The sequence below is a fragment of the Gorilla gorilla genome, chromosome 13, assembly GCF_029281585.2.
Source record: "Gorilla gorilla gorilla isolate KB3781 chromosome 13, NHGRI_mGorGor1-v2.1_pri, whole genome shotgun sequence".
NCBI lineage: Eukaryota > Metazoa > Chordata > Mammalia > Primates > Hominidae > Gorilla > Gorilla gorilla.
In genome coordinates this window covers 112637208-112650361 of record NC_073237.2, presented here as the reverse complement: position 1 = coordinate 112650361, position 13154 = coordinate 112637208, and the positions used below count along the sequence as shown (strand labels likewise).

General features: G+C 43.0%; 1 protein-coding gene across 1 annotated transcript in view; it reads right to left on the bottom strand.

Moving 5' to 3' along the window:
* The window catches only part of PAPPA (pappalysin 1), a 243348-nt gene that overhangs the window by 113101 nt on the left and 117093 nt on the right, over window positions 1–13154 (bottom strand). Inside the window, exon 9 of the mRNA XM_031014724.3 lies at window positions 12780–12871. Coding sequence (XP_030870584.1) covers window positions 12780–12871 — 92 coding nt within the window. The remainder of the gene's footprint in view (window positions 1–12779; window positions 12872–13154) is intronic.

The window sequence follows — 13154 nt, the reverse complement described above, 5'->3', positions numbered from 1 at the left end:
CTAGATTATTATTTTTGTTAGCCATAATAATCAATATTTGTTGATCACTTTCTGGAAGACAGGAACTGTCACAAACACAGGCATCCTTGGTGCCTAGCATGAACCTGGCACATAAGAGGTGCTCAATAAATAAAAGCCTATGTGATGAAAGAATAAGTTTATAAATTAACAAAACAATAAATCATAACAATCATATGAAGTCAGGAATATCACTCCTACTTCTCAGGTGGGAAAAGGTATTTGGGGGATGAAGCCTGAGGCAGACAAGTGGTCCTTGTGCTTCGCGGCTGGTCAATCAGCTTTTCCTCCCTCCCTGTCCCTTTAGAAGTTCTCTTGGCAAAATGCACACGGACAAATGGAAAAGGGATTTCAGACTCTTGTGGAGACCCTTCCTTGGTAATGAGGCTGAACTCAAGCTATACATGTGGTTTTGGACTCCTAAACTGAGGAACCAACTCCAGCCAGGACCTTTCAGAGTCCTGCCAACGGCGGCTGATAGTTAAATTTAAACTTATGGATAATTTGGGCTGGGTTTCTGACTGCTGTTGAAAGCTAAAATCACCCTGATTTCTCTTTGGGTCAGTTTGCCAAGAGTATTTTGTTGGCCCTTGAAGAGCATCCCATTCAGGGAGGTTGATCTTTTTTAAAATACTGCTTTCATCATGTTATGCCTCTGCCCAGAAACTACTGCTTGCTATGGGATGAGAACTGCCCACTCACCCCCTGTGACTTCCCTGGAGTAGTTTCCTTCAGGACTGGTGCACTCACTGTATAGAGAAAAACCCTCTGTCTGGATCTTGATAGTGGCAGAGTGTCAAACCCGGTCTTATCTGAGTCCCACTGTCCAGAAATCTTTCCCAGGCTCACCAACCCCCGCACCAGAGGCTTTCCACTGCTCCCAGGGGGCCTCTAATGCCAATCCCTTCATATCTTTAATGACCACTGTCTTCTGCAGCCCTCTAACAAAGGTTTCTGCTGCTTAACCCTGCATTGCACAGAACTTTGTATGCAGCAGGTGCTTAATATAGACAATAACCAGTGTGAGCCTGGTCACATGCATTTTAGGCTGATTGCAGGACCACCATGGCTGCTGCCTGGAGGAGAGAGAAAAGCAACCGTGTGCTTGAGGGCAGAGTGACAGGCACTGGACCTGGGCTATTTTATCTTTCTGTCCAGTAAGATAAAATGAAAAAAACTCAGTCCTTTAATAATTATTATAATTTCTTATTTGCTTTATGTTAACATCTCTTTGGTACTTAATCAGTATTGGCTTAGAGAAAGTCAGTGGTTTTTAGTTTCTTCCTCTGTTAAGTATTTAATGATCTGTAAACAAACACTTCAGACAGTGTTTCTTAAAAAGACCCTGGGATCCTTTTGTTATGTGAAGATTTCTTTAGCTTCCTGCATTGTTTCCCCTTCTCATTATCTGTTTGCTGCTAGGCTGTTCAGCTCTTGAGAGTACACACTTTATTAGATAACCTTAATGATGGAGATGTAGCATAAATTAGTAGTTAAGCCTGAGGGCTTAAGAGCCAGAGACTTCCAGGGCTAGAATCCCTTACTGGGAATGTAACATCTCTGCACCTCCATTTCCTTACTTATAATGCCTGTATAATGTTAAAACTACCTCATAGCATTAATGTGATTAACCAGTGGAATTAATAGAGAAAAAGCTTGAGTGAATTTTATCCAATTAATTTAATTAAATTAATAATTTGAGTTATGTTTACTATTATGACTTTTGTCTGAGATGGTGAGATGGAAAAAGGGTGGAAATATATGCAGTCTATGTAGTTGGCCCTCCATATTCATGGATTCTCCATCTGTGAATTCAAGAGATGCCAAATAAAATTCTATCTGTACTAAACATGTATAGACATTTTTTCTTGTCCTTATTCCCTAAACATTACAGTATAACAACTATTTATGTAGCATTTACATTGTATTAGGTATTAGAAGTAATCTAGAGATGATTTGAAGTATACAGGAAGGTGTGCGTAGGTTACATGCAAATACTACTCCATTTTATATCAGGGAATTGAGCAGCCGCAGATTTTGGTGTTCACAGAGGTCCTGGCAGAAATCGCCCAAGGATACTGAGGGATGACTGTATATTTCTCACTGGCTCCTTCTTGTTCTAAAGGTTTCATATTTTGGAGGAGGTCATCTGGTGACTTTAGTTTTGAAGCTGGGCAGATCTTGGTTCAAATCTCAACTCTGTCACTTAATAAGCACCCGCTTTGAATAAGCCATTTCATCTTCTTGAGCCTCAACTTCTCCTCGTGTAAAGTGGGGGATAATGGCCCCTACCTTCCCGTAGCCTTGGGAAAATCAAGAGGATGGTTAAGTGGGGTGTGAGGCAGTTGGCCTGGCATAAGATGCAGCACTCAGGAAGATTTGCTTGTCTGGTGGGTGGTTTCCCAGCTCAGTAAATATTTATTGAATGGAGGCCACATTCTCAAAAGTCACTTAAACATTTGGGGGCTCTGTTGTGTCACCTGGAATGTGGTGTTAACAATACCTGGTAGCCAGGGGTGCTGTAGGTTTGAAATGAGCTACTGCAGCACGTTCTCCATAAATATCAACACAGTCCCTTCTACTGGTCAGGGGAGGATCCTGGATGCTGCCTAAACCATTTGGAAGGTCATCTGTTTGGGTTCCTCTGGCCACCCTTTTTAGCCTCAGAGTGTCATTTGCTTCAGTGTCTCAATGATTGGCTCGAGCTGGATGTTGGGACACGAGGGTAGATGGCAAGGCTTCTTCCCTTAAGGGTAAGGGACACAGATGTGGAAGTAAAATACATGAGGAGTCAGTGAAATTATAGCTATGCTGGTATAGGCTCAGGAGGGAGATGGATGAAATGATTGTCTAACTCCTCGCTCTCTCTCTCTCTCATCTGGCTTATTCTGCCCAACTGGCTATACTTTTACCCACTTACACAGTCATCTCTAGGCATCTTCGAAGCATTGGTCTCTGGACCCCCTTGGATACAAAAATCTGAAGATATTCAAGACCCTTATATAAAGTCACTTAGCATTTGCATATGACCTATGCACACCCTACCAGGTACTTTAAATCAGCTCTAGATTACTCATAAAACTTAATACATTGGAAATACTTTATTGTTTTTCTATTTGCGCTGTTTTTAAATTGTCGTAGTGTTATTTATTTAGTCAGTTAGTTTCAAATATTTTGTATCTGAGATTGGTTGAATCTGAGGATGTAGGATCTGAGGATATGACAGGTCAACTGTATACTCATCCACCTCTGCCAGCAGTCGACAACTTTTCAGTAAAGGACCACATGGTAAATATTTTGGCTTTGTGGTCCATACAAGATTTCTGTTGGAATGACTCAACTCCACCTTTGTAGTGGCAAATATGTAAACAAAGGAGCATAGTTGTGTTTCAGTAAAACTTTGTCTATGAAAACAGGCAGCAGGTTGGGTTGGCCATGGGTGGTGGTTTACTGACACCTGGGCTGTGCAAGCATGCACATGGCTATTATGCCCAGGGCAGGGCTTGGTAGAGAGTGTAGAAGGTATACGCTTGAGTCAACTTCTCCTTCCTTCCTGCCGTAAATAGCAGCTTCACCATAGTCCTCAAGGGCCTGAGAAATCAGAGCCTGCTAGACTTCAGCCTCATCCCTCCTTTGTTCACTACAGTCCAGCCATGCTGACTTCCTTTTCCCTCTTCAAAAGTTCTTCTCTGCCTTGGGAATTGAATAGTCTTAACTTCTTGCAATCCTTGCTCAGTTACCTGTTCCATATCTCCCTAATGAGTCCACATCCTACTCAACCCTCAAGTCTCAGCTTAAATGTCAAATCTTCAAGGAGATCTCCTTGACCCCCTCAATGTAAAGGAGGCCCTTTGGTTATATACTTCCAAGTATTTCCATTTAGTGCCATTTTCCACAATGACACTTAAATAATTATTTGTATCATTTTCCTAACCTCCCTGGCCTTCCTTTTTCTCTGCTGTTTTCTTTGAAACAAGCACAGTGCCTGGCATACAGCAGGCATCAAAAAATATGAACTAAATGAATGAATGACATCATCCAGCAGCCAATTTGCAGAATCTTCTGCCTGGGTCTGACTGCACATGTTGGGGCAAGCAGCCGATTTTTTCCTGCAGGCTCTAGCAGTGAGGTTTTCACACAATCCTTACTGCCCATCCATCATTTTATTTTAGGCACATTACTTTTCTGTCCAAAAAGAAAAGGAGGCTACAATTAGGTCTATATCCCTCACTTGCTTAATATTTCAATTTCCCTCAGGGCACTCCCTTCAAGTAGAGATCACAGCTCATGAATATTAAATGTCTTTTCCAACCCAACATGGACTCCAAGAAACAACTGAGAGCCAGGAGCTAAGAAAAGGCCCTGATACCCAGCCTAGAGGCCTCTACCCTCTCCCAGGCCGCCTCAGTCATAACTGCACAGATGTACATCAAGGCACATGTATGTGCAGATGAATTTCTGGTCACTTTAAATATCACAATGAAGTCCTTGTTCTTGGCTACCCAGATTCACCTGCCTTGGACTCTGGCTGCCTTTCAAAGGCACACATCAAAGTTCAGTCTCGATTCCTCACATTCAAGCAAGCACCAAGTCGGTTCCCTGAGCCTGACCCCTTCCTGAGAGTCAGGAAGCTGACCTGGGCTGCGGGCTAGAATTCCTCCCTTCTGGCGTCAGAGGCCGTTCTGTTTCTTTTCATTCCAGCCCTGCCTCTCTGTGGGGTAGGCCTCCCGGGTTTCCAAAGGAGGTGGTAAGCCTTGGTCTGAGGCAGGATGGCAAGCTTGATCCTAACCGGTGCTGACTCAAGGGTGTTTGAATGCATCCATCAGACCTCCCTGTTGAGTACTTCAGATCTTTGGTGCTGCCCGCACGTCAGCCTTCCGCCCCATCGCCTCCTTTTCCTGCTCTTTTGTCCCCTCAGTGACCCCCTTTGACCCTTTGGGTGAAAGGAATTCCTTTCTCTTCCCCAAGCCCTGATTTCTTTTAAAATGTACCAGTTTTAAAACAATAACAACCTGGGATTTAAATCCTAAAAATCGGAGCTGAAAGCTCCCTGGGAGCTCATCAAATTCCCTCATTATTTTACAGTGGGGAAACTGAGAACTAGGAGGTTTGATCATTTTGCAAATGGCACCACTGTAATTTAGCATCAGGATTTGGTTCAGGACCATTTTTGCTGATCATGGGTTGGCTGCCTTTGCATCAGTCACAATTGAGATAGGCAGTGAGGAAGGGGAAGAAGAGGTGGCGTTAACTGACATCCTTGATTGTCCACTAACTGCTGTGCATTGTGCTAAACACTCTATAGATGTTATGTCATTCTTTTTCTTAACAAAACTATAGGTGTTATAATTACGTCCATTTTTCAGAAGAGGAAACCGAGACTCAGAGGGATTGAGAGATGCCTAAAATGACCCATGTAGTAATTGCAACCAATAGACATTTGAACTCAAGCTCCTCTGTCTCCAACATTGCTATGACAACTTTATTAAGTGCCAAACACATTCTATGCTAAAAAAAAATAAAAAACGATTTGGCTACTGTCAATGGAGGGTGATCTGTTAAAAATAAAAATACAGCCTAAAATACAGAATGACCCTCCATTGGGGGTATGAGCTTTATGCCATGGAACATTTATAGGGTGATAATAACTGAAAATTGTTGTTTCATGACACATGAAAATGGCACAAGGACATGTGCATTCACTTTTGTTTCCTGCTGTGATTCAATGGTACCAAACAGAAATAGTGGAAAAGAGAAACACTCTCTGGCTATTTCAAGAGTTAATCTGGAGTTGGACATAGGCTTTAGGGCAGACAGACAAACTCTGAAGTCTCCTTCTCTGACCTACCTGGCTATATGACTTTGGATATTCACTTAACCTCTCCACACCTCAATTTTCTGACCAGCAAAATGGTGCAATTATTTTGACTCTACAGAGTTGCTGGGAGGGTGAATGAAATCATTTTTACAAAGAGTTCTTAGCAGAAAAACTGGCACAGCTGGGTATCTAATAAATGGAATAACTTCATGGTTAAAATGTGTAGACTCTGCCTAGATGCTGTGAATCTCACGTCTGCTATTTCTCTGTGTAACTGTAGGCAAGTTACTAAATCTCTCTGAACCACAGTTTTTTCCTCTACAAAACGGGGATAACATTATTTATCTCATAGGGTTTCTGGGAAGATGGATACAACTTCTGAATTAATCATATTATTCGGTCAGGCGTGGTGGCTCACGCTTGTAATCCCAGCACTTTGGGAGGCCAAGGCAGGCAGATCACCTGAGGTCAGGAGTTTGAGACCAGCCTGTCCAACATGGTGAAACTCTGTCTCTACAAAAAGTAGCTGGGTGTGGTGGCACGCGCCTGTAATCCCAGCTACTCAGGAGGCTGAGGTAGGAGAATCACTTGAACCTGGGAGGCGGAGGTTGCAGTGAGTCCAGATCATGCTGCTGCACCCCAGCTGGGTGACACAGTGAGATTCTGTCTCAAAAAATAAAAAATTAAAATAAAAAATAAAATATTAATTATGACAATAATAGCATCAGTAGCAAACACATCTATAACACTTGTCAGGCAGGTGTCACCATTTTAAATGCTTTACAAAAATAAACTTGTTTTTCCTTGCAATAATTCTAAGAAGTAGGAACTTACTAACCCATTTTATGATTGAGAAAACTGCGACACAAGCTAAGTGTCAGGGACAGGCTTTCCACCCAGAATCCGTGTTCTTAACAATGATACCCTATGTCATTACTCCAGTGTTAAGAATGCCACCAACCTAGCTGAGATATTATCACCCTCGTCGTCACCTTAATCACTACCACCATGACCCCCACCTATATTCCTCTTTCTTTTTCCTCTTTCATAGGCCTGCCTTCAAGCCAAGGGAAGCTTTATTTCAAAAACGTGTTCTGGGGAAAGTTACTACTTTTTCCATGGAGGGAGGTCTGATTGAATACATGCAGTCTGGAGAAGTTTTATTTTGTTTTCTTAATTTTAATTTTTTTAAGGTGAGAGGTGGATCATCTATTATGATTTCACGTTGTTAGAAAGAAAAATAATAATAAATGCAACTCCCAGCAGAGCCCATTCTTCCCCCTCTCCTCCAGCAGATGCTGTTTTCCTTTTCAGTCACTGTTGTTCTAAAGTCTCATCGGAACCTCCACCAAGAAGATGTGGCGATTCATCTTCTTGTTTTCCTTTCTCGCCTTGGCTCAGAGCAGGCCAGAGCAGCCTGACAGAGGGGCCACAAGGCTCGGTGAACCCCTGCCCCTCCCAGCCACTGGTGGGGAGGCAGACCGATTCTTCTCCTCTCCTCGATGTCCCTCACAGGGGAGGGGAGGGAGCGGGGGCTGGGGGTTGCTAATTGAGTCACTGGCCCTGGCTCTAGGACAGGGCTGGGGATGCTGTGTCAGGGATCACAAAGTGATGCTGATGGCAGGAGTAGGGGAGAGAAGAGGAGTGGGGAGGGAGGCAGAAAAAGAGACACACAGGGAATGCCTCCACGTCTGGGAAAGACGACGTGGGGGTCCCTTTCGCTTTGTTTTCTTAACTATATATCAGCGTCAAGCAGGATTTGAAACCTAAAGCCTTTAAATAGCTGTTTGACAAATCAGAGATTCCTCAGTATCAGATGAGGGAAGAAGCTTTAGAGTCCTCAGTCCAGTCTCCCTAATTTCACAAAGGAAGAAACTGAGGCTCTGAGGTGCTAAGCTGCAGCCAGGAGGCCTCTAGATCTAAACTGGGAACTGGACCCAACTATGCTGAAGAATACAGGGTGGAAAGTCAAAACAGAGCATGAGGGCTTCTCCACAGCTGCATCTCCTGTAATGCACTGGATCCCATCTCAGAAGGTAACACATTTCCAGCACCAGCTAAAGATATATTACACAGTATAACCCCTTTTGGGGACCCTTCACATTTTGTCTGACTAATTTGACTATTACCCCACCTCCTTCAGCTTTTATCAGCAGCCTGTCTGTAGTTTATGACTCAATGCTTTAGAGACAGAATTCCCAATGCTGTGAACAATGCCTGCAGCCAGTGCCTGTTGGGGAGAGTTATCATTTTACTGATACCACATTTTTTCACTGAAACCTCAGGCCTGGTGTATGTTATATTTTTAAAAGAGGGGAAAAAAAGACAAGATAACTTCCACATTGCAAAGGGATGAAGCCTGCCTTGCCTGAGAGGTCATGTGGGTGACGTTCATTTTAACAAGCAACTTATTATGTGCTGGGGGATGAGGGCACCAGGGGTGGGAAATTGAGAACGGGAAGTCCCCAGGGTGTTGCATAATAACACACTGGCACCTTGGGAATATTTCCGGATGTGTGGGCTTCTGAAAAGTGAATGGGAATGTCACCATAAATCTGTCACCCACCCTAACGCTGGTGTTACTAAGCCAGAGAAAACATCAGCCCTTCTAAATGGAAGCAGGAGAAGGACAAGAAGGTAGAAGAGGTGGAGGAAGAGAAGGAGAAAAAGGAGAAGAATAAGAGGCAGAAGAAGGAGTGAAGGAAGAAGAGGAGGAGGAGAGGAAAAAGGGGGAAGAGGAAGGGGTGAAGAGAAAAGAAGAAAGAACAGTGGAAGGAAGAAAGTCATTCAAATGGAGAGATAGAGTGGCAGAGTAGAAAAAGCCAGGTTCTCTACTCAGACTGGAGAGAGGATCACACCTCTGTGTGCTGTGTGACCTGGTGCAAGTTAAGATGTCATAAGAGACCTCAGATCTCACATACGGAAACAAGAGACCACCCGTAGTTCACAGAAAACAAAGATGCGTATGAAGAACCTATCACCTAGTGGGTATCCATAGATGGTGGTTGTTGCTGGTATCCTGTGCCCGCAACATTCCACACAAACACACATAGAGAAAAGTAATAGGTAATGTGCATCTGTGCATCAAGCACATCCAACTTGCTAGAAATGGGGTTAAATCTCACATTATCTTATGGCAATAATTTTCAGTCAAGATTCTGAGTGACAGTCAACAAAAACCAACTTTGGATAACTTAAGCAAAACAAACAACCAAAATTTGTTCAAAGAATATTGGTTACGTATGGAACACTCTCTGGAGAGCAAGGCTTGCATGCTCTGAAGCTCAATTCCAAGCTCAAGATTAGGTCCCAGAACTAGTTTAGTGAGGGGATCCAGAGCTGGTGCTGTGCATAGCTATCTCAGCTTTGATGCTAGATGCCTTCCCTGGTACTTAGGAGGCTGGTATGGATGTGGCTACTCCCACCATCCTCAGCAAAATGGTGTCTACAGTATCCCTAAGTCTAATCACTACTAGCTTCCAATTCAAAGTCTTGGGTTGGTGTGTCTGACTGGAGGGCAGAGGGAAAGCCTAGGTTGTATATACCCACACTGAAGCTACCCAGAAGATGGGGAGAAGGAGATGCTTGGATAATCAACTTCTATACTAAGCGTTGGGCTCTTCCTTATTAGAATAATTATCTCCTAAGTCTAAGAAGGAAATTCTGATAGAAAGTATCCAAAAATATTGGTAAATATCTTCCACTGTTGGGTTCTAGGGCTTTTACCATTTTCTACATGAGAACACTGAGGCTTAGCCAAAGTTACACATCTAAGTCATGGTATGCCTGATCTCCTGACTGTTATCTTGACCACTGTCTTAACAAATGCAATCATGGGAACAATGTCAACCTCAGCACAGCCTCCCACACTTGTCTCTCTTCTCTGACTCATTAAAGATTGGTCTGCTGGGAGTAAAGATTCACTATCTATTTTTCAGCTGTCCCTTTCGGAGGAAGATCATTTTCTAGACTTCAGCTACATGATTTGTCCTTGGAATGTAGTCCCTGGGAGCTGGGATCTCTGGAATGCCTGTATCTCTGTGAATGTCTATAATGAGATTTTAAGTGGCCAGTGAAGGGCGTAGCTGAAGGCTTTCCTGTAATACAAATTCCACTGAACATACAGGGGTAACAGAGAGCCTTCCCTAGACACTGTCCACAACACTGATGGTTTTGTATTCCATTCCATTAATCTGTGATACGACTTGTTTTGCAATATTTTTTTTTCATTCACCCTGAAAGCCTGCAAGACCAGGAGCTACCTTTTTTTTTTGCAGGTAGCTTACCATAGTGAGCTCTGGAGTCAGGCTCTCTGGGTTTAAATTCCAGCTCCACCATTTAACTGTGTATCCTTAGATCATCACCCCATATCTCAATTTCCTCTTTTGAAAGAGCAGTTCAGTAAAAGAGTTGTTACGAGAATAAGAGTTTATAAATGTGCTTGGTATATAAGAAGTATTAAGCAAATATCACCATCAGCAGCAGAACACAGAATCTGGTAGAGAACAACAGTCTGTAAAATGAATCTAGGAGGATCTCAGTCTCATCCTCTTGGAAACTCCCTCATCTTTTTTATTTTATTTTGAGACAGGGTCTCGCTCTGTCACCCAGGCTGGAATGCAATGGCATGATCTCGGCTCACTGCAACCTCCATCTCCTGGGTTCAAGTGATTCTCCTGCTTCAGCCTCCAGAGTAGCTGGGATTATGGGTGCCCGCCACCACTCCCAGCTACACTGTATGTTTAAAATTCAGTTTTTTGTTAACAAGAAACGGTGAACCACATTATAATTTTCACCTACTCTCTGCACCTGGCTCCAGTAAACAAGCATATAAAATATCCCAAATTCATGGAACAAGGGTTGATAAACTTCACAGGTAAAATACCAGATAATAAATATTTTAGTTTCTTTGGGTCATAGAATCTCTGCTGTCATCACTGAACTCTCATTGTAGCATGAAAGCAGCCATAGTCAATATGCAAATGAGTGTGACTGTGTTCAATAAATCTTTATTTACAATTACAGGGAGCAGGCTGGCTATGGCCTATGGACCATAGTTTACAGACCCCTTCCATGGATGAGGAGCTTCTACCTATTAGAGATGTCCTTATTTTTCCTGATCATTGCATAGCTCTAAATCAACACAGCAGATGAATGTCAAGGCTCAAGCATCTCTTTCAGGGTACCATATCCTACCTTCACCCTATCCTACTTTCTTTCCAGAAGCACATAAGTTACATGCCACATTAGTGCAAGTCAAACAGGCAGATATTTTTCAGCATGGTCTGGGACTAGTGTTGGTTGCCATAAGGATGATGACAAAGGTAAGAGTTTGGCTCAGGTAGAGTTCACAATTAGAAGGAATTCAGTCACCCACCTCAAAAAATCACACAACAGAAGTGCAGGTAAGGCTCTTAAATTAAGAGTTAGGACCACTTAACCCAATCATTTAAAAATTTACAGTAGGTAAACTGAGGCCAAGACTAGGGAAGCCACTTGGCCAGCTTTATGTAAGTTCTCAGCACAGTTGGTACTAGAACCTGGTTTTCCTAATTTTAATCCAAAGTTCTTTCCACCACACCACTAGGCTAATATCAAGCTTTTACTAGGCACCGGACCATATTCAAATCAACAGAGGAGAGAAAATTTTTTGGCAATTTAAAACCCAAGGCCCTGCCTAGAAACTCCCATGTCTTTTCTCCTGGGGCATCTACCTATCTTCCAACCATAAATATTTACAGAGCACTTCTATTGTGTTGCTCAACCCCTACTGGGTGCCGAGAAGATAGTAGGTGCTCAACAAATGTGTGTTGAGAATTGAATAAGAGACACGTGGTATATGGTCTTCACCGTCATGGAGCTCACAATCTACTGGGAGAAAGAATGTCTAAATGCACCCCTGTAATGCACTGCAGATGCGAGGATGCAATGCTATCTTTTCCTCTTTAGTCCTAGAAAATTGCCTGTCAGTGAGAAATCTTCCCATGAAGGTTTTCATCCGCTTGTAACTGCCCCTTCTCTCTTCAGATAGAGCACCTCTGTCTTTTGTACTTGCAAATGAATTGTGATTAGTTTTCACCTCCAGCCCAGGGGATTAGCTGGGGGACCTTTGATCTTCAGGTATCGATTTGCATCTTAAAGGAAGTATGATCTCATCTGGGCCAGCTCAAAATTCCACCCCTGCCCCGCCCCCCAACCCCTGTCTACCAGCCCGGGGCTGACCAGGGCCTCCCAAGTGGGGCTGAAACAACAAGATCAGCCAGACTCCAAGAGAAGGCAGAGGAAAACAAATTTCCCAAATGACTCAGTGAAGGTGGGAAAAGGACATTTGCTTTCTAAACACAGGCTGGTCTGCTATTCCTCCTTCCTCAGATCAGAGAGACTGCCCAAGGTTCTGAGTCTGCAGAGGGGACTCTGGTGGTTCCTGGATCACGGCTGGAGGTTGCAAAGCAAAATGAGTTGAGCACTTGCTTGAGAATCAGACAAAATCAGGTTCAAGTCCTGATTCTGTCTTTAATCACTTTTGACCTGTATAACTCTGGACAACTTTTGAAATTTTTCTGGCGTTTGATTTTTTCTTATCTCTGAAGTAGGAATAAAAGCCTTAAAACCTCTCCAGTAATACCCACCCTGGACAGTTAGTGTGAAGAAAAGCAGAGATGTTTGTAAGGTAAAGCTTGATCAAAAGAAGTTACCCGTCATTGGCATCATCTATGAGAGCGTAAGCTCTTGAGGGATTGCTTTGTTTGTTTGTTTGTTTTTTCACTGCTGTATTTCCTGATATTGAAAACAGTGCCTGGCACGTAGGAGGCACTCAATAAACAGGTGTAATACAAAGGAGTGAATCATCATTTAGTCATAACTATTGTTGGCATTATAATTGACCAACAATTCTGCACCGCACATTTCTTCATGAAGGCCACAAGAAATGAAAAAGACATACCAATACAATTGAAGGAGACTTCTTGTCGGCAGAAAAGGGAGCAGCCATCACCATTGATCTTATTCATGTCGTCGCATTGTTCACCTTGGTCTCTGCAGAGCAGATATGGAAGAGAAATTTGCCAATTTAGTCTTAAAACCATGGCCGGACATGGAAAAGTCCCTCCCTGGGCCATGAACCTTCAGTGAGACCTTGCACAAATCCCTTTCTCTGTCTGAGTCTCTGTTTCTTCATCTTCAAAATGAGATTTCTAAAAGGTATGGATTTATAAGATACTTTCACATTTGCCTTGCTTTGTGTTTCTGATGACAAAGTAGAAGTCCTGATTCCAACTCATTCTCTGAGATCTCAAGTCAGATGGGAGTAAGACATGGA